At 40.6% G+C, this 22,683-nt stretch overlaps 1 protein-coding gene across 1 annotated transcript in view; it reads right to left on the bottom strand.

Moving 5' to 3' along the window:
* LOC126260372 (clavesin-2-like) overlaps positions 1–22,222 on the bottom strand; it is an 80,892-nt gene extending 58,670 nt beyond the window's left edge. The window contains exon 1 of the mRNA XM_049957701.1: positions 22,075–22,222. Within this exon, the coding sequence (XP_049813658.1) occupies positions 22,075–22,222 (148 nt within the window). The remainder of the gene's footprint in view (positions 1–22,074) is intronic.
* Between the last annotated feature and the right edge of the window lie 461 nt (positions 22,223–22,683).

Genomic DNA, 22,683 nt, shown 5'->3' with positions numbered 1-22,683 from the left:
AAAAAAAAGATGTCTGCCATATCGATTGCTAGTGATACGAGGCCATTGGAATCCAGCACGGCTTTCCGTATTACCCTCCTGTACCCACCGATTCCATATTCTGTTAACAGTCATTGGATCACGACCAGCCGGCCGAAGTGGCCGTGCGGTTAAAGGCGCTGCAGTCTGGAACCGCAAGACCGCTACGGTCGCAGGTTCGATTCCTGCCCCGGGCATGGATGTTTGTGATGTCCTTAGGTTAGTTAGGTTTAACTAGTTCTAAGTTCTAGGGGACTAATGACCTCAGCAGTTGAGTCCCATAGTGCTCAGAGCCATTTGAACCATTTGATCACGACCAAGGCGAGCAGCAATGTCGCGATATGATAAACCGCAATCGCGATAGGCTACAATCCGACCTTTTATCAAAGTCGGAAACGAGATGGTAAGCATTTATCCTCCTTTACACGAGGTATCACAACAGCGTTTCACCAGTCAACGTCGGTCAACTGCTGTTTTTGTATGAGAAATCGGTTGGAAACTTTCCTCATGTCATCACGTTGTAGGTGTCGCCACCGGCGCCAACCTTGTGCGAATGCTCTGAAAAGCTAATCATTTGCACATCACAGCATCTTCTTCCTGTTGGTTAAATTTCGCATCTGTAGCACGTCATCTTCGTGGTGTAGCAATTTTTATGGCCAGTAGTGTACTAAGCTTGTTTTTATAGTAAAATTTTAGACTGATTCCTGAATTTATTTTAAATAGTCACAGTTCTTCAACATCGGTAATGTGACCATAGCCCGCTGCCACGTAACTACTGAGATAAAACCTCAACAGAAATTAAAACATTAACATAATATGCAATTTAAGAACAAATCCCAAAGCTATATGAAATCTTAGTGCAGAACAGTTAGATCTGTTTGCAACCACACTGAGATTAATTTGTACAGAATTACAATATGATAAAACGGAATGGATCATTATCTCCTGTGATACATCACTAGAATAATGATTACTACGAATATGTAGGAATTTAATGTGAAGCATTTGAAAGAATTTGTAGAAGAATTGCGTATGGAAAAAAATTAGCACTTAATGCCCTTCTGCATAGATTCTCTTTGCTAACTGGTTTTTAGGTGATATCAGCTTATTATCGTTACGGTTAGAGGTAGGTGAGCAACTTTGAGAAATATATATTATATTACAGATACAAAGCCAGATCTACCAAATACGGGCTTTCTCAGTAGACAAAGGACGAAGACACGAGTAATCTGGAAGCGCTGAAAATGAGTGAGTACCAACGTATGTCACATTGAAACTCCTGCCCTTACACGGGAAAGTTCGGCAATCTCGCTATTCCCACCACATAGAAAAAGTTGCTATGAAAAGACTGCCACCCCACTGCCGTCATTAATCAGTTCATCTGTCTTCAATCCCTTCACTTCAAATTAGGCAACAGAGATTGGTATCATTTGGGCTAGTATATCTTCCTCGTAGAATAAATTTTCTTGTATCTCATCATGAATATTGTCCGGTTAAGGTTATGTAATAAAGTGTATGACCCACTTTCGCGGCAGTCTCGAGGGTCTCATACACGAAAGTCTCATGAATTTTAAATATCATGGATGATAATGCGTAAAAAATAAACACTCTGTATAAAATGAATTTAAAAATAGATTCGTAGGAGAAAATCAATAAAACCGATTAGGTTTTGAAATTACGAAATACGTACAAACTAGACAGATAGATCGGTAGCGAATATCATAAACAGGAGAGGAGCCGTATAAGATCACGCACGGTATTCAGTACATCTATGGTGGCCTAAGCAGAAGACACGGAAGCTTTTGCGTTAGCATAGAACACATACTTATGAGGAACTACAGGTAACAACTTTGTCTGACTGTCACGTGAACGCAGTGCCGCCGTTTCCTACAAAAACAAATGAAAGCTTTCCAGTTAAGATGAAATCGGGTAACGTTATTTGAATAAACCTTAGAACAGTAAATCAGTTGCTGTAAAGCTTCTATTATTGTTGAACACAGTATGACGCGTAAGGCTTTTGTGTTTCTATACACGTGAAATCTTGCAATAGAACTTAAATTTCCACACATTAATGTCAGATGCTAGACCATCATGATTCTGATAATATTAGTGTGTGAAACCCTTGAATCGAATATGGAAAATTACGTTTAGAAGGGATGAAGAGACGGAAAGAATATAAGGTCTTCCGATATCACAGAGAAAACCTATGGACTGAAGTTAACATTATGAAGAAAAGCAAGAAATTTGTGTACTACGTGTCCATATTGAGCAAAGAACACTAACTTTGAAAGGAACAAAGAACATGAGACATCTAGACGTGAGAAGTCGCTCAACAACTATTTGGAAACCGGTAACGAAATACATCTAACTGTACAAAATGTCTTCAATGAGCAAGCTGATGAAAAGTAATGAGGAAAATCAAAAAGCCTGAAGTGTTAACTAGTGGGAGCAACTTCAGATTAAACAATAAAACAAAGAATAAATGTCAGTGTGGGATAACATAAGACAAACTGATTGAACGAATGCCTTCCAAGTATCCTTAGGAATAATAAATACTGCAGAAAAACAATTACCAGTAGGCAGTTCACTAGCACGACAGTACTATTGGAGAGATTCGTACGAGAAACGTAGATGTAAAATCAAGAATACAGTAAATTACTCGTCTAAACAACAGTAATAGCAGTAATACTATATGTCCTATACGTGAAGAGGTATGTGGACAACAGCCCTGCACATATTTTCGTACAGCATTCCTAAATCCGGTGTAAGCAGGAAGAACTCACAATACAAACCGGTCAGGTACAGCGAAGGGCATCAGGATTATGGACCAGTCCGTTGAGTTTACGTAGGTGAACCATCAATACTGGAATTTTCAGGCACCGAAATGAGCTGCTTCAGGACCACATTACGTAACCACGAACTCGATGTAACATGATATTTCCCTAGTGCAGTGAATTAAATTTCTTAATACAATTGGATCGGCAGACGATACATAATCATTACTTATTTCAAGTAAAGCAGCGTTAGACACGACACATAGAATTTAAATTTCTACACATTTATGTCTGCACACAGAAGCTCTATCTTCGTCACACAGTTAATCAATATGAGAAAGGACTGAGAAGCAAATGCGTGCTTGCTATTTAGATTGGTTTGATGCGGCCCGCCAAGAATTCTTCTCCTGTGCCAGCCTCTTCATCTCAAAGTAGCACTTGCAGCCTTCGTCCTAAATTATTTGCTAGATGTGTTCTAATCTCTTTCTTTCTCGAGAGTTTTTTACCCTCTACAGCTCCCTTTATAACTATGAAAGTTATTCCTTGATATCTTAGCCGATTTCCATCATCCTGTCCATTATGCGTGTCAGTGTTTTCCATATATTCCTTTCCTCTCCGAATCTGCACAGAACATCCTCATTCCTTGTCTTATCAGTCCACCTAATTGTCAGCATTCGTCTGTCTCAAAGGCTTCGTTTTTCTTCTTTTCCGATTTTCCCGTAGTCCATGATTCACTAACATACAATGCTGTACTCCAAACGTACATTCTCAGAAATTTCTTCCTGAAATTAAGGCCTATGACCGATACTAGAAGACATTTCTACGCCAAGAATTCCGTTTCTGCCATTGCTAGTCTGCTTTTGATGTCCTCTTTCCCCATGATGCGTTATTTTACTGCCTAGGTAGCAGAATTCCTTAGCTTCCTCCACACCGTGACCATCGGTCCTGATGTTAAGTTTATCGATGTTCTCATTTCTGCTGCTTCTCATTGCTTTTGTCTTTTTTATATATACTCTCAGTCCATATTCTGTACTCATGAGAATGTTCATCCCATTGAACCCATTCTGTAGTTCTTCCTCACTTTCACTGCGGATAGCAATGTCATTCACCAATCTTATTATTGATATCTTCTCACCTGGAAACTCCACAATGCCAAATATCTTTTATTTCCATCATCGCTTCTTCAGTGTATAGACTGAACGGTAGGGGCGAAAGACTATATCCGTGTCTAACACCTTATTTAGTCCGAGCACTCCGTTTTGGTCTTCCACTCCTATTATTCTCTCTTTGCTCTTGTACATGCTGTAAATTAACCGTCTCTCCGTGTTCCTCAGAATTTGGAATATCTTGAACTACTTGAAATTGTCGAACGCTTTTGCCACGTCGACGAATGTTAAGAACGTGTTTTGATTTACGTTTAGTCTCGCTTCAATTATCAGCCGCAACTTCAGAACTGTCTGTTTCGAGCCTTTGCTTTTCCTAAGGTGAAACTGATCGCCATCTAATGTATCCTCAATTTTCTTTTCCATTCTTCTGCATATTACTACTGTACCCAGCATGGATGCATGAGCTTTTAAGCGATAATTCTCGTAGTTGTCAGCTCTTGCTGTTTTCCGAATTGTGTGGATCATATTTTTCCGAAAGTCAGCTGATATGTAGTCAGACTCATACATTGGATACACCACCGTAAACATTAGATTTTTGTCATTAGCCTCAATGATTTTAGATATTCTGATGGAGTGGTATAAATCTTCTTTGCCTTATTTCCTCTTAAGTTCTCCAAGGCTCTCTTAAATCCTGACTCTAATAAAGAATCCCCTACCACTTCCAAGTAGACTCACGTTTCTTCTTCTGTCACATCAGACAAGTCTTCCCCTTACAGAGACTTTTAATGTACTCTTTCTAACTATCCTCTCTCTCTGCTGCACTTAACAGTGTGATTCCCATTGCACTCTTAATGTAACCATCGTTGCTTTTAATTTCACCGAAGGTTATTTTGACTTTTTTATATGCTCAGTCAGTCCTTCCGATTGTCATTTGTTCATTTTTCACACAGCCACTTCATCTTAGCTTTCATACACTTTTTGTTGATTTCATTCCTAAGCGGCTTATATTTCTGTTTTCCTGAATTTCCCCGAACTTTTTTGTTCTTTCTTCTTTCATCGATGAACTGAAATATTTCCTCTGCTACCCGTTATTTCTTCTCAGCTACCTTCTTTGTGCCTATGTTTTTGTTTCCAACATCTGTGATCTCCCTTTTTAGAGATGTCGATTCCCGCGCAACTGAAATTTCTACTGATCTATTCCTTATCGCGGTATCTGTAGCCGCAGAGAATCTAAATCATATCTCTTCATTCATTACCACTACCGTATCCAACTTATTTGTGCACTGATTCTTCAAGATTAGTCTCTTATAAACTTCAGAATACTGTTCGTCACTACCAAATTGTGATCTGAATCTGTACCTGCTCCTGGGCACCCCTTATAATCCAGTATTTTATTTCGGATTATCTGCCTGACCGTGATGGAAGTAACTGAAGTCTCCCCGTATCTCCCGGGCTTTTCCAAGTGTAGCTCCTTCTCTGGCGATTCTTGAACAAAGTATTCGCTATTAAAGCTGAAAATTATTGCAGAACCCAATTAGTCTTCCTCATTTCTCATTCGTAGTATCAAGCCCATATTCTCATGCGACCCTTTCTTCTACCCTCTCCCCCCAACAGAATTCTATTTCCCCATGACTCTTAGTTTTTCATCTCCCTTTACGTACTTAACTACTCGTTCAGTATCCTCATACACTTTATCTATATCTTCATCTTCATTTTGTTTGCTTTCGATTCTGATGGCAACTTGATCAATGAACCGTTGACAGTAATACACTCTCTGTCCCACCTTCCTATTCATATCGAATCCTACTACCGTTGTACGATTCTGTGCTGCTGATGATATTACCTCGTATTCATCTGACCAGAAATCCTTGTCTTCTTTCCATTTCACTTGACTGACTAGCATTATACAGGGTGTTACAAAAAGGTACGGCCAAACTTTCAGGAAACATTCCTCACACACAAAGAAAGAAAATATGTTATCTGGACATGTGTCCGGAAACGCTTACTTTCCATGTTAGAGCTCATTTTATTACTTCTTTTCAAATCACATTAATCATGGAATGAAAACACACAGCAACAGAACTTACCAGCGTGACTTCAAACACTTTGTTACAGGAAATGTTCAAAATGTCCTCCGTTAGCGAGGATACATGCATCCACCCTCCGTCGCATGGAATCCCTGATGCGCTGATGCAGCCCTGGAGAATGGCGTATTGTGTCACAGCCGTCCACAATACGAGCACGAGGAGTCTCTACATTTGGTACCGGGGTTGCGTAGACAAGAGCTTTCAAATGCCCCCATAAATGAAAGTCAAGAGGGTTGAGGTCAGGAGAGCGTGGAGGTCATGGAATTGGTCCGCCTCTACCAATCCATCGGTCACCGAATCTGTTGTTGAGAAGCGTACGAACACTTCGACTGAAATGTGCAGGAGCTCCATCGTGCATGAACCACATGTTGTGTCGTACTTGTAAAGGCACATGTTCTAGCAGTACAGGTAGAGTATCCCGTATGAAATCATGATAACGTGCTCCATTGAGCGTAGGTGGAAGAACATGGGATCCAATCAAGACATCACCAAAAATGCCTGCCCAAACGTTCACAGAAAATGTGTGTTGATGACGTGATTGCACAATTGCGTGCGGATTCTCGTCAGCCCACACATGGTGACTGTGAAAATTTACAATTTGATCACGTTGGAATGAATCCTCATCCGTAAAGAGAACATTTGCACTGAAATGAGGACTGACACATTGTTGGATGAACCATTCGCAGAAGTGTACCCGTGGAGGCCAATCAGCTGCTGATAGTGGCTGCACACGCTGTGCATGGTACGGAAACAACTGGTTCTCCCGTAGCACTCTCCATACAGTGACATGGTCAACGTTACCTTGTACAGCAGCAACTTCTCTGACGCTGACATTAGGGTTATCGTCAACTGCACGAAGAATTGCCTCGTCCATTGCAGGTGTCCTCGTCGTTTTAGGTCTTCCCCAGTCGCGAGTCATAGGCTGGAATGTTCCGTGCTCCCTAAGACGCCGATCAATTGCTTCGAACGTCTTCCTGTCGGGACACCTTCGTTCTGGAAATCTGTCTCGATACAAACGTACCGCGCCACGGCTATTGCCCCGTGCTAATCCATACATCAAATGGGCATCTGCCAACTCCGCATTTGTAAACATTGCACTGACTGCAAAACCACGTTCGTGATGAACACTAAACTGTTGATGCTACGTACTGATGTGCTTGATGCTAGTACTGTAGAGCAATGAGTCGTATGTCAACACAAGCACCGAAGTCAACATTACCTTCCTTCAACTGGGACAACTGGCGGTGAATCGAGGAAGTACAGTACATACTGACGAAACTAAAATGAGCTCTGACATGGAAATTAAGCGTTTCCGGACACATGTCCACATAACATCTTTTCTTTATTTGTGTATGAGTAATTTTTTCTGAAAGTTTGGCCGTACCTTTTTGTAACACCCTGTATATAGAGTGAACCTTAGCATTTCTCCTTTAAGTTTTTCTAGCTTCCCAAACACATTCAAACTTCTAACATTTCACACCCCATCTCTTAGAACGTTATCCTTTCGTTGGTTGCTCACACTTTTTCTCATGGTCACCTTCGCCTTGCCTCTCTGGACCCGGAGATCCAAATGGGGGTCTATTCCGAATATTTCTGCCAATAGAGAAATCATCATGACACTTTTTCAACAACAGGCCACATGTCCTATGGTTACACATTAATTGTCTTCAATGCAGTGGTTTCCGTTGCCTTCTGCATCCGGATGCCGTTGATAATTGGTGATTCTTCCGTGTTCAGGTTCACTTTTCAACCAGAAGGCAAGAGAGTGCCCTGAACCCCTGACCGCTCCTCCGCTCTCTTTGACAAGGGCCTTGGCAGAATCAGGGTGACTTCTTACTCCAGAGATCTTCGGCCGCCATTGCTGGTGATTTCTATTGAAAACATGAACGGTGGTGGGGTTCTAACCCGGGCCAGTTATGTTTCCATTAATAGTCGAAGACGCTACACCTACACCACGGGCCGTATTGCTTACTTTTGATCTCGTGAAAAAAATATGTCAATGAAAAATAACTACTTTTCTCCTGAATTTATGATAAGTGGCCAGTTTCATGCAAGGAAACTCAAAATGTATGGAGAATCACTTCATAATATTTATTGTGATAACAATACTAAGGTAACTATGCACCGACTGCGAATTCACATCTCGGCAGTGAGAAGTCTATCACACACAAAATTCATTCGTCGCTTGGATGTGTTTTACAATATTTATACAAAGAGTGATTACAATTTAAGTTAAACTTTCAAAGCGCTGTAGGAATAACACCACCGGTCAGAGTGACATCAAATTACAACGGAATATTATCAGAGAAGGGAGAAAACGTATGGCGGAAGAAAAAAGTAGTGTGAAAATTGATCAGTAGATGGCGCTGTATGTGTCAGAATAGGTCATGAGCACGAACCACTGAAGTTGGTGTAAACACGCCGGGTACACGGCTTTTCCTCCTTTCGCGTCTGCGACGTTCGCCGTGACTGTCTCAATGCAGGATTGAACTCTGTCTGAGACACGTTCAATGATGTGTCTGCATATCAGCCCATTTTTCCTCCGTAAAACCGGAAGAGGCACAGTGATGTTGGGCGCTGGGGTGTGGACCGAAATTGACGTCATAGCTTACCCTAAACCATGATACCAGTGGTTTCTGTATGGGAACAGGCCTTTCGTCTTTTAACAGAGCCATACCAAAAGTATCTGGACGTGTATTAGCAGACATTATTAGTATGGGGTGTGGCCACTGTTCACCTGTGTGTGTATAAAATAAAAATAAAATAAACAGTACTTGGCAACCCTCAAAGCAGTATCGAAAATTGGATAATTGGATATCTCGATAAGTGGACTCGCCAGTACAAAAGGTGGTGGGGAATATTTTGCTGTCAGTAGAGAAGCAGTAACAGCAGAATGGTCAGGTGATCTCAATGAGTTCTGAGGTGGACTACACACTGACAGTCATCTGAGTAACAAATCCATCAGGGACATTTCAAAATTTTCAGGCCCCATCTGCACCCTCAAAAACTGTAGATACTAGCATACAGGGGCCACCTGTTTCTGAATGTTGTAAATTTGTACCCTAAGTCCTTCCTTTCGAAAAATTGACTGCAACTGATTACATCTGCAGTCCAAGAGCATGGTCAAATATCTTTCACCACATTCTTGGACTGCAGGTGTGCTTGGATGCAGTCAAGTTTTCGAAAGGAAGGACCTGGGGTAAAAATTTACGACATTCAGAAACAGGTGGCCCCTGTATGCTAGTATCTATAATTTCTGAGAGGTGCAGATGGGGCCTGAAAATTACATACTGAACTGCCGAAACTGGTAACGAAAACAAAATAAAATAACTTCTCAGTTCGCACTGCTGTTTGGCGAATTCCGTTGTTAAATAAAAGAGCGGTGCACTGTAAGAAGAGGGTAGATGTTATGGATTTCCAGCAGACACAATTCTGCTGCGGTACGGCTAACAGGTGCACCACAGTGTGGGAGTGGAGCGGCCCATCAACTGGAAACTTTATCCGTAACTGAAGCACGCAGGTCAGTACGATTCTTGCAGGCTAAAAGTACAAACCACACATAGATTCACAGCAAAATTCGGGTGATACACGGACGAAGTGCAACCTTGCGTCCAGCAGCAATGAAATTCTGTCAACAACTTGGCCCCAGGCCTCACAGACGTGGCCGATGCTGATCTGGTTGGAAGGCCATAGAGATCGACCACAAACGACAGAGCTCAGGCAATCAGGTAAAAATATATGGAAGCAAAGATGTTTTCCTACGATGACAATGTTCTTCACACAGCGGTTCTGGACTGGCACTGTGACGGTTCTCCCCTTGTCGTACATGGCAGACCCGAGAAATTATTGTAATTTCTTATTGTTGGTCCTCTGCTTTTTCACGAAACTGTCAGACATCCAATCTCCGTACAGTTTGTTTCTGATTACGGGTACAACATTTTTTTAGCTGCAGAGACTTTGCAAGAATAATCCATCACAATATATACAGGGTGGTCCATTGATAGTGACCGGGCCATATATCTCACGAAATAGGCATCAAACGAAGAAACTACAAAGAACTAAACTCGTCTAACTTCAAGGGGGAAACCAGATGGCGCTATGGTTGGCCCGCAAGATGGCGCTACCAGAGGTCAACCGGATATAAACTGCGTTTTTTAAAATACGAACCCCCATATTTTATTACATATTCGTGTAGTAGTCCGGACCGTTCGCCGGATAGTTATTTTATTTAAGGAAACAGGAAGTGTTCAGGCACATGTGAAACGTCAACCACGACCTGCTACAAATGATGATGCCCAAGTAGGTGTTTTAGCTGCTGTCGCGGCTAATCCGCACAAATTTCGCGAGAATCGGGAATCTCAAAAACGTAGGTGATGAGAATTCTACAACATCGATTGCACCATAGGTCAAACGGATATCAGTAGCAGACAAATTGCGAGAGAATCGGGAATCTCAAAAACGTCGGTGTTGGGAATGCTATATCAACATCGACTGCACACGTACCATATTTCTATGCACCAGAAATTGCATGGCGACGACTTTGAACGTCGTGTACAGTTCTGCCACTGGCTACAAGAGAAATTACGGGACGGTGCTAGATTTTTTGCACGCGTTCTATTTAGCGACGAAGCGTCGTTCACCAACAGCGGTAACATAAACCGACACAATATGTATTATTGGGGAACGGAAATTCCACGATGGCTGAGACAAGTGGAATGTCGGCGACCTTGGCGGGTTGTTGTATGATGCGGCACTATGGTAGGAAAGATAATTGGCGCCCATTTTATTGATGGCAATCTAAATGGTGCAATGTATGCTGATTTCCAACGTAATGATCTACCGATATTACTACAAGATGTTTCACTGCATGACAGAATAGCGATGTACTTCCAACATGAGGGATGTCCGGCACATAGCTCGCGTGCGGTTGAAGCGGTATTGAATAGCATATTTCATGACAGGTGGATTGGTCGTCGCAGCACCATACCATGGACCGCACGTTCACCGGATCTGACGTCCCCGGATTTCTTTCTGTGGGGAACGTTGAAGGATATTTGTTATCGTGATCCACCAACAACGCCTCACAACCTGCTTCTGTGCATTGTCAATGCATGTGCGAACATTACGGAAGGGGAAATACTCGCTGGTGATAGGAATGTATTGTGAAATGCATTGAGGTTTACGGATATCATTTTGGGCATTAATTGCATTAATGTGATATTTACAGGTAATCACGCTGTAACAGCATGCGTTCTCAGAAATGATAAGTTTACAAAGGTACATGTATCACATTGGAACAACCGAAATAAAATGTTCAGACGTACCTACGTTCTGTATTTTAAGTTAAAAACCTTCCTGTTACCAACTGATCGTCTAAAATTGTGAGCCTTATGTTTGTGACTATTACAGCGCCATCTATCACAAAGCGAAAAAAGTGGTCCAGCTTAAACAGTCATATTTCTTTACGTACTACACGGTAATAAAAATGGGGGTTCCTATTTAAAAAAAGACATTGATATCCATTTGACCTATGGCAGTGCCATCTAGCGGGCCATCTGCTTTCCCCCTTCAAGCTGGACAAGTTTCGTTCTTTGTAGTTTTTTCGTTAGACGCTTATTTTGTGAGACATTTGGCCCGGTCATGATCAATGGACCACCGTATATATATATATATATATATATATATATATATATATATATGTTTTTGTGTGTGTGTGTGTGCGTGTTACTCTGAAGCGTAGTACATCATTTACCGTCGGAAATAGAACTTCACACGACTGTCGTGTATCTGCACTCTTGATACAATGAATTACATTTCAACACTATTTTTGCTACTTGAAGACGTAAACTTATACCGATGTTGGGCATTAATTATGCAAGGAGGCCAATGAAACTTATATACTTCGAAACATTTTGCCATAGAAGTGCACAAAGAAAAAAATTATCTGTGTACTTAGTCGTTAAGAGTCGTATAACAGAAGTAGATGCTTTCATATTCGTAACTCTGATTGTACCTTCTCCACCACACGTCAAAATCTCCAGTATGTGAACATCGAAAATTGAAGTTCTACCAAATTCTGTCGTACGTACCGATCACATGCTTTGATAGAAATAATACGGGAAGTAACAACGTTTCGTGAAATCGCATTCTGGAGACGTTCATGCTTACATGATTCATTTGCAGTTAACGCATGCGCACCAGACATCTACAATATGACGACTGTTAGGTCGATGATGTTGTCAGCAGTGGAAATCAAAATGTCGTAGTGATGAAGTATGTAAACACCATTGTATACTGGCGTCGTTACTTCACTTACTTTCTTGTAACAGCAACATTGTAGTCATCTGCCACCAGAAATTTGAAGTGATACCTAATATTTAATTTCTCCATTCTGAATGTCTACGGCTTCTGGCTCCCCGTATTACACGGAAACTAAACACATTAAAAAAAGTTTTGTATCACCCCGGCTCCCAGAACTCCTGAAGATCCCTTTGACTGTTCAGAGATGTCACTAAAGCCTCCCAAAGATGTAGACAACGATGTTGAGCGTCGCCTATTAGACGGAGGGGGTCCGACCCCTGATCAGTTCCAGTCATTTCAGCAGGAAGGAGGTACACGGCTCGTGTCGCCTGTAGTTCTACCATGCGTAGACGGTCCATACCGCCGTTCGATCGCGTCCGGATTCTTACTTTGTGCCAGGAAGGGCTCTCTACGAGAGAAACGTCCAAAGCGATGTTGTTCGGACATACTTATATTAGGCTATGCCTAGAAGAAGAACGCCAACGGATCTCACAGAAAGAAGCAGAACTAGACAGACTCAGTTTTGTCGCAGAGAAAGTAAGAGGAATGTGAAGATTCGTAGTGATAATGCACCTGTTTTATTGAACGATATATTTCATTGTGCACTGAAGGCAACTTCACATAATTTTGACAGTGACAATTGCCATTTGTTGGATTTACAATGCAGATTTTGTAATGCAAAACATTTAGTATCAGAGGATACTGTACGTGATACAACGGCATTCATGTTGTTGTGTTGTCATAAGGGAAAATTTAATTTGTCTGCGTTAACATAAAGTTTATTTTTCAACGTGTGCTATTAAGGACACATTCAAACGACCCAAGAATTGAACATAAAGCAAAGAATTATTTCAATAACATAAAAAATATTTCATTTATATAAAAATGACAGACGAAAGAAAGAAGATTTCGTGAAATCGCATTCTAGAGACGTACGTGCTTACATTGTTTATTTACAGTAAACACGCACAGCGGGCAGCTTCAATAGCACAACTGCTGGATTGTTGCTGTTGGCAGCAATGGGAAACAAAACACAGTAACGAAGCTATCGGGCAACATAGACAGTACATAACGTTGTTTTTGACATTGTGCTTTCGCTTAGTTTTGTCTGAGAGTAAACGGAACTAACTTTCTACTTATAAAATTGATGTAAGCTCCTAACTTTCAGTTTCATTTTCAATGGTTACGACTTTCCTTATTATGTTTTAGGTTATGCCTCGAAGAAGAACACTAACAGGTCGGACTGAAAGACGAAGAGCTAGAGAGAACATGAGTAATGTGGACGCTGATGATGATTAATCTACTGTTGTTTTGTAAGACTGTGTTCGGCTAAGAAGGAAGAATTTTAGACGAATAAATTCCAGTTAATTATATAACATAATGGACTTTCGTTACTTTATAAACACACTTAGTCGAATTTCGACTATAGGTGATACTAGTTCATCTGAATCAGTATTTGCACGCGGCATCTCAAACTGAAGTGAAGGAAGCAAGTGTATTTGTGTTTATGGCAACTTGTATGTGTGTGAGTGTGTGTGTGTGTGTGTGTGTGTGTGTGTGTGTGTGTGTGTGTCCACCTGTGCGGTAGCAGAGTGGAATAGACTGGTACTTGCCCGACGCTGCTGCATTGCGATCTGTCGCGGTTATTCAATGCCCTCACCAGCTGCTTTGACCCTGAGGTCTCCAAAACGAGTCTGGTCCGTGGCGAAAAGGTTACCGCTTCAGCTTTTGAAGTAGAAGCCGTCAGACAACGTGTACACCACATGCTTCAAGGCAACATTTTCTGCCGGTGTGTGAAATTCCGGTCACGATTTCGTACAGGGGAAAGGAGCTGCTCACGTGACTGGTTGCACCGCTTTTTTTTTTCAACATACGTCACCGAGAATAGTTTGAAGAGAACGAGTTTCTGCATGAATTCAGATTAGATTCGGTGTTTGAACGCGATATACGTCTCATGATTTCCCACTGTTTTAATGTATCGTGAGATTTCACAAAAACAGGCACTTCTCTGCACGGTAGTAGATTAACGACTACTTCCATAATGCAAGACATAGATTTAGAAGCTAGGTTTGAAATTTGCAAAACTTTTCGATGAAAAATTGTCGACTCTTACGTACGTCTTTATTATGTGACGTGAAGAATAGCTATGTAGACATTGTAAATCGTTATAAAATAAAGGAGGCAAAAGCTGAATAAAGTTCAACAGTCACAGGTTGTGGAGACTATGAAAGTAATAAAGTAGTAAAAGTTTGAGTAGCTTTGAGAAGTGAAGGCAGCAGATGTAAAATTATGCAGAGGGGCAAGGAGCAGAAGAAATTTCTTGGATAAAACATTGGGTGTTGAATTTTTATAGATGGAAGGAGATAAGGAAGGACAAAGAAGTATAGTGGTACCAAATATAGGGCATAATTTAATAAACGAATGTTGAAGTATGTATGTTTGAAGCGCTGTTTTGTACGGAAGTAAATAGTTGACTATGGGAAAACGGGCAAAAATAGGAACCAGATCATTTGAGATCTGATGGTACAGAAGGATGCTTAAAATTATCTGAGCTACTAACACAAGAAATAAGACTCCCCACAGATCTAGTGAATAAATATATGGAAAGCAATGAGAAGAAGAGGGACATAGTGACAGAATATATTTTGAGACCATGCTGAATAAGAAGGATCGTTGCGACGGTTTAAAATTTTTTATTAAAGACACAACTGGTTTCTCAAACTGTATTTGCCTCATCAAGTGTTTATAGTCAGTCCGTAAAACCCATCTGTTTTAACACTTTCAACAGGTTATCTAAAATTTCTAGCTCGCAAATGTGCAAACGTTGATAGACAAAAAGGAATAGGAAATAGTGAGTTTAATACTCTCCAGGCTGCCTACATTGAAGGGTTCGGAATGGCCTTTGCCCTAATATTTTTATATTTGGACGTTCCCACATCTGCGAGTCAGAAATTTTGAATAGCTTGATGGGAATCTCAGTAAATTAGCTTACTATGCCTACGTTCATTCACTGCTTTCGTATGGCATCATATTCTGGGGTAATTCATCGTTGAGTAGAAAAGTATTCATTGCTCAAAAACGTGTAATCAGAATAATTGCTGGAGCCCACCCACGGTCTTCCTGAAGACATCTATTTAAGGATCTAGGAATCCTCACGGTAACCTCACAGTATATATGTTCACTTATGAAATTTGTTGTTGATAATCCAACCCAGTTCAAAAGTAATAGCAGTGTGCATAGCTATAACACCAGGAGAAAGGATGATCTTCACTATGCAGGGTTAAATATGACTTTGGCACAGAAAGGGGTAAATATGCTGCCACAAAAGTCTTTGGTCACCTACCAAACAGCATCAAAAACCTGACAGACAGCCAACTAACATTTAAAAATAAATTAAAAGAATTTCTAGATGACAACTGCTTCTACTCATTGGCTGAATTTTTAGATATAAATTAAGGGGAAAAAACAACAACTTAAACACTAGTGTCATGCAATATTTTGTGTAAAGTTATATCTTGTACAGACATCTTTTATTAACATGACACGTTCCACATCATTACGAAGTGTCGTATTCATGATCTATGGAACAAGTATTAATCTAATCTAATCTGATCTAATGTTGGGGAATGTGCTTCTAGCAGATTTTAAAGAGATAGATTTCATGTATTGATTATAAACGCCTGATGATGCAAACACATTTTGCGAAACCGGTCGTGTCTTTGAATACGTATTTTCAATAGTCGCAGCGGTCCTCCGACTATTTTCGACCGTGAATGTTCCACATACATAGTGCTATGTTCATATGTTGAGGCATCAGGTAATAACTCCCACGGTACTATTATAGGCTGTAGAGGGTTAATTTTTGCAGGGGAAGACAGTGTTTGGAGTACGTAGAACACAAATAATAGAGGACGTTGGGTGTTAGTGGTACTTTCAGAAGAACATTTTGACATAGAAGAGAAAATCGTGGCAGGACGCACCTAAACAGTCAGAGCTCGTGTGTGTGTGTGTGATAAGTCTTCTGACTGACGTGCAGCGACCCGCCACGAATTCCTCTCCTATGTGTGCAAACCACGTCCATAGTTATTTGCTGGACGTGTTCTGATCTCTGTTTTCCTCTACAGTGTTTAACCTCTGCAGCCCCCTCCGGAGCATGAAAGTTATTCCCCGACGTCTTAACACATGTCCTGTCATCCTGTCCCTTCGTCTTGTCAGTGTTTCCCACATACTTCTTTCCTCGCCTCCTCATTCCTTATCTTATCGGTCCACCTACTTTTCAACATTCTTCTATAGCACCACATTTCAAATGCATCGATTCTCTTCTGATTCAGTTTTTCCGCAGTCCATGTTTTTCAGTAATACAATACTGTGCTCCAAACGTGCATTCTAAGAAAAATCTCCCTCGACTTAAGGCCTATGTTTGATACTAGTAGGCTTCTGTTGGCCAGGAATGCTCTTTTTGCACTGCTAGTCTGCTTTTAATGTCCTTCTTGCTCCGCCGAACGTAGGTTGTCGTGCATCCTAGGGAGAAGGATTTCTTAACTTCATCCACTTCGTGATCCTAATTCTGATGTTAAGTTTCTCGTTATTGACGTATCTCGTACTGCACAATTTCGGCTTTCTTTGCTCACGGTCCATATTCTGTACTCATTAGATTGTTCATTCAGTTGATTAGGTCATGTCATTCTTTTTCATTTTCACTGAGGACAGCAAGTGATCAGCGAATCTTATCACTGATATCCTTTCACCTTGAATTTTAATCCTACTCTTGAGCCCTTCTTTTATTTCCTTCACTGCTTGCCGGTCGGTGTGGCCGTGCGGTTAAAGGCGCTTCAGTCTGGAACCGCGTGACCGCTACGGTCGCAGGTTCGAATCCTGCCTCGGGCATGGATGTGTGTGATGTCCTTAGGTTAGTTAGGTTTAATTAGTTCTAAGTTCTAGGCGACTGATGACCTCAGAAGTTGAGTCGCATAGTGCTCAGAGCCATTTGAACCATTTTTGAACCTTCACTGCTTATTCGATATGTATATTGAACAGTCCCGGCGAAAGACTACAACCCTGTCTTAAACCGTTTTTAATTCGAGCACTCAGTTCTTGGTCTTCTACTAAAAGTCATACACTATCAAATAAGTCGGATAAAGCTGTAGAATAAAAGGTAGATAATTTTTCTAGGACAATAGTAGGCAGCTGCGGAAAAGAGAGGAGCATCTGTATGAATTCGAGAGCTCCGATGGCAAACCAGGAACGAACTGAAAGGTGTAAAACGTAAAGAATATATAGAAGGGTTATTTAAAGGAAATAAACTTGACGACAATATCGTGAGTATGGATGTGGATGAAGACGAGATGGGTGATACAACACTGTAAAACAAATTTAACAATACTGTGAGAGAAATCTGACAAAGCAATGAAGATCTATGTTGAAACAAGGCACTGAGGTCGACAAAATTCTATTATAATTATTAAGATGCTAGGGAGAACCAAATATGAACTAGCTTTTCGACTTCGGTATGCGGAATAAGGTGAAAAACCGTCAGACATCAGTGAAAATATAATAATCCCCACACCAAAGGAAGAGTGTGATGGTAAGTGCGAGTATTACGGCACCATCAGTTTAGGAAAAAAAATGTTTTTTAACAAACTGACACGAAATATATACAAAAGGGTGGAGAGGGGGAATAGATCATGTGGTGAAATGTCGAAGTAGTACTGAGATTACGACGTATCTAGCAGGATTAAATAATACACGGTAAGAAATTCCGGCAGTATGCTTAATAGTAGATGGGATGTTAAGCGTAAAAATCAGCAGCAGAAATAATCGGTTGCGTAGATGGGACATTTCATAGGCGTGACTTACGTCTGAAGCAGTGGCCTATCGCACAGGATTAACCATATAGACAAATAGTGAAGCCACCGTGCGCCCAGATTGCCAGTGAACAAATTGTTTTGTTTTTGGCATAATTAACACACTCGACAGAAGACAGAAACTCGGGTGCTGGTTCTGCAGCCTGCCGTGTCGGTAGACGGATTCTCTAAAATATTCAGCTCAATCGGTTCGTCGTCGCTTTTTAACGGTTTCCAGTGCCTACATTTCACTGCCGAACCAGAGGCAATTTCATACATTTTTCAAAGCGCATAGAAACGAGAAAGCCGGTTCGGAAAAAGTGGTGCGACCGAGAAAGCAATTGCTGAGTGCGATTTAAGATGAGAAGAACTTAGGAAACGCAGATATTATCGAAGACGCTTTGAAGTTATTTCTTTAGTGTGCTTCAGTGTGACATTCCCGCCAGAATAACAACGAAATACCTCCTTTCCGTTTTAAAACACTAGGAAACGCAGTAGAAATTAATACAAGATAACACAAATTAATTGGCTGTTATACAATAAACACATAAAAATCCGAAGATGAGGTAACAATAACTAAGCCTGCCAACTAGCAGAGTTGTATAGTCAAACCAACACCGCAGTAAGAAAACCTCCTGGTTCGCTCACAAATAAAATATTGAATTTGGTGGAATGAGAAGTGTTTAAAAGTGCTAACAGGAATGTCATTAAACTGGAGAAATGAAAAGTTGCGGAGTAATTGAATATTGTAAGCAATTTAAAGAACAAGAAATAGAAACACCCATGAAAATATGAAAGATTAAAGTATCATCAATTAAATCACAACTTCCTGAAATGAAGGAGATTTTTGTCAGACCTTCAACAGAAATTACAAAATTAGCTTGAACAAACTTTTTGATTCAAGAATAAATGCTGTACAGTTGGCATAAATAATACTGAAAATTGCGAAATACTTGTAAAACAGTTTGATGAACTGTTAAATTGCTCAGAACCAAGCCATAAATAAAAATTCTCAGACAATCGTATCAAGAAGAAAATGTGGCATGAACGTAAATTGGTGAAGGAACTGACTGTTGATCATGAACGTAAATAAATGTAAGGCATTGCACACAAATAGGCGAAGAAACCCACTACTTAACTATTACACAGTTGGTGAAGTGTCGTTGGAAAGAGTAAGTACCGTAAAATATAGAGCAGTAACCATCCGGAGCGACCTGAAGTGGAATGATGACACAAAAGAAATTGCAGGGAAAACAGAAGCCCGCCGGAGAATCTTTGGAAGAATATTTAATTCATCCAAAAAAGAAGTGGCTTACAAATCACTTGTTCGATTCTTGACTATTGCGCACCAGTCTAGGGCCCTTACCAGAAGAGATAGACTAGATACAACGGTGAGCAGCGCGTTTCATCATGGGCTCTTTAAGTCAGTGCGAGAGCGTTACGGAGGACATCCAGAGGCAGTTATGCATGACGGAAAGGATGACTGAAATTCCGAAATAGTACGTTCCAGAAAGAATCAAGCTGACTATTACTTCCTCCTATACACGTATCTTTACTGTAAGCAGCAGCATACTTGGGCGGCTCTTAATTAATAAACGATCGTTGTGAGAGTGCTGTCCGCCAACGTGACATGTCGAGGAAGAGTCTCATATGTTTAACAGTGTCTGTTTGCTGCTTGCATTTTACCTTTGACGCTGCATAGTGACATATTAATTTTAATGCGTGTTAGACTGCAAGGCAATATATATATATATATATATATATATATATATATATATATATATATAGAAACGTGATGTAACGATTTGCGTTTGTTCGTTGTATTGAACTTCACAATGGTATAATATAGTCCCAAAATATGTGACGGTAAATAGATCACACACTTTCTATAACTAGAAAGTAACCTACTCAGAACTGAATCATTCGTCGTACGCGCTGGTAACGAATGGAACAAGGATGTGGAGATCAGATAGTGGTAGCAAAAGAACCCACCGCCACACCGTATGGTGGCTCGCGGATTATTGATGTTGATGTAGATGTAGAGTCCATGAAAATGGAAAGTCTCTCTAGCGCCTCCTTTTCACGTGAAAGGTCACAGAAAGACGTCAAAAGCTACAAAGGAATACGTCTCCTACCAGTTGCTTAACAATTCTACTAACAGAAGTAAAAAATTATATCTCGATAGACAACCAAACGATTGCCAAGCGGGCTTTTGAAAAGGCAGATCCTGCTCAAAACTGGCATTCAATGTCAGACCTGCAACGACACAGTTGTAAGGTTTGTAGATTCAGATAAGGGCCTTGACTATGTTAGTAGGAAAATCCAAGAGTTGGGCAATCTAATTCTGAAAAATGAAGAGTGATTTTCCTAAGTTCTTTAAAATAAATTCTGGTGTAAGACAACGTGATGGCTTACCTCCAGTTCTCTTAAATTGTATGATAGAAAAAAGCAAGAATATGCAATAAAAAATTTAAGGAATACCAAGTATCACTTATACAGTCGCAAGAGAGAAACAGTGTTTTCAAGTAAATGGTCTGGCATTTGCTGACGATTTGCTGCACTATCTAAAATTTTGGCAAATGCAGAAATAGAATCACCCTGTTGGAACGTATCCTAAAGGCGGTATTTGAATCTGTGCAGAGAGAACCCAATTTATGACTAAAAAAACAAACACAAATATTTGGCAGACAAGCATTGATCAAATAAAGGTCGAAAGGTTCAAGTATCTTGGAGAAATAACTCAATAAATGGGTTAGAAAAATCTGCCATAAATTAAATGTTCATAAAATCGAAAAAACATATGAAATAAGAAAGGAACGACAATACAACGTTTCACGTTAAGAAATGCAAAAAATAATGCATTACATCGCGGTAGTGAAATCAGAATGGCTCTGCGGCTGGTGAATGCCTCGCTCTCTGCTATGAATTACATAAGCAAGAAATTAGAAACACAAAAACCTGGAAATAATTAATCAATTATAAAAACGTAGAAAAAATTGTACACACCGTCGGGGAAAGAAGACTAATACATTTTAGACATTTGTACAGCATGAATGGCAATAGTTCAACACATGTTCAAATATATCTAGGAAAAAAAATTAACAGCAAACTGAATATGGGAAGTTGAGAAAGATTTAGAATTACAGAATTCAGAAAGCAGAATGAGCAGCAAAAATGGATACTTTTAGAAGCAAGAATTCCAACGTAGAAGCAGTAACACAACAGATGATAAGTGGCCTGAAGGAAGAAAGGGAACGACGTCATTAAATGATAGATGTATGAAAGAAAGAAAATATCGACTCCAATGTTACTGAAGTTTTCAGCTCGTTCCTAGGTGGCTAAAATGGACGGAAAGAGAAATACCTCTAGAATGATCTTGCATTCCACATGCAAGAGAGTGTTTTTTTTAACTTCCTGGAGAATTAAAACCGTTTACTGTACTGGGACTCGAACCCGGAAACTAGGAGAGAAATACTGTGAGGGAGGGTCGTGGGTTGTGACTGGAGCAATGCAACCGAAAGGCTGGGTTTCGGGCTCGAGTCACACTCTAACACACATCATTATTCTGCAGGAAGATTCTCTAATACATACTAAGAACTGTTTCCTGGAACGTTAAAACCAGGGGATGTGCATTACAGTGAGTGATAATTAGCTAATAATTCTCTTGTTTACGCAAGAGTTATATTTACAGTGTACAAATTACATAGGTTACGACCATCATAAATTCTTGTGAATAGTCAGATGCAAAGTCAAGAAGACATCATTTCTACAAAACCAACTAACAGCACACTATCGCAGCTAATATTTGGTTCATAATCAACTCGATGACTTTACAGTAAGTTCAGTGGATGAAACACACATGCTGTCTTCTTATTCCCTGCTGCAAAGGGACCAAGCTGCCGCTATCATGGCTCGCTTTAAGCTGTGCTCGTGGAGACTGACTGACCCATGCCATCCGTCGGCAGGTGGGGTTGGTCGCGTAGCCACTCCCTCAGTGCTGTGACGTCACTCTTGAGGGCCTCCTCGCTGGTGCCCAGCTGCTGGCGAACGAACTCTATCTGGCTGCGAGTAGGCCTGTATGGGTCGGCTTCCATGGTGCGCTGCGCAGTTCACCTCCTGAAACACCGATCGTGATTAATGTCATTTGCAGTGAGAGCGACTTACTTTCACACACGTGTCATGCGATTACTATTGGAAGTCTGAGCACAAAGCTCCAAGGCTAGTTCGCAGAGGGATTCGCAGTTTGTTACGCCCCCCCCCCCCCTCTCCTTCCGTATTTAACTTGCGTCAACCTCACGTTCCACATATGCCTATGATTTTCATAACACAGTAATAAAATGTATGTAACATTTTAATACAACAATAACGTCAATAGTAATAATCGGTTTACATCTGCACTAAGTACAACGCCTTAGCATAACGACCAAGAAATTGCAGCTAACGGCCAAAAATTTGAGACGGACATGTCTCGTACAACTTGCATACGAGCTACGGCAGTAACAAACTCTCGCAACATACTTTATAAAACCGAACTGTGAACGTTCCCTTATCAGTA

This window comes from Schistocerca nitens, chromosome 5, assembly GCF_023898315.1.
Source record: "Schistocerca nitens isolate TAMUIC-IGC-003100 chromosome 5, iqSchNite1.1, whole genome shotgun sequence".
NCBI classification, from domain to species: Eukaryota; Metazoa; Arthropoda; class Insecta; order Orthoptera; family Acrididae; genus Schistocerca; species Schistocerca nitens.
Note: the sequence above shows the minus strand (reverse complement) of the source record. Positions and strands in the feature narration are given on the sequence as shown.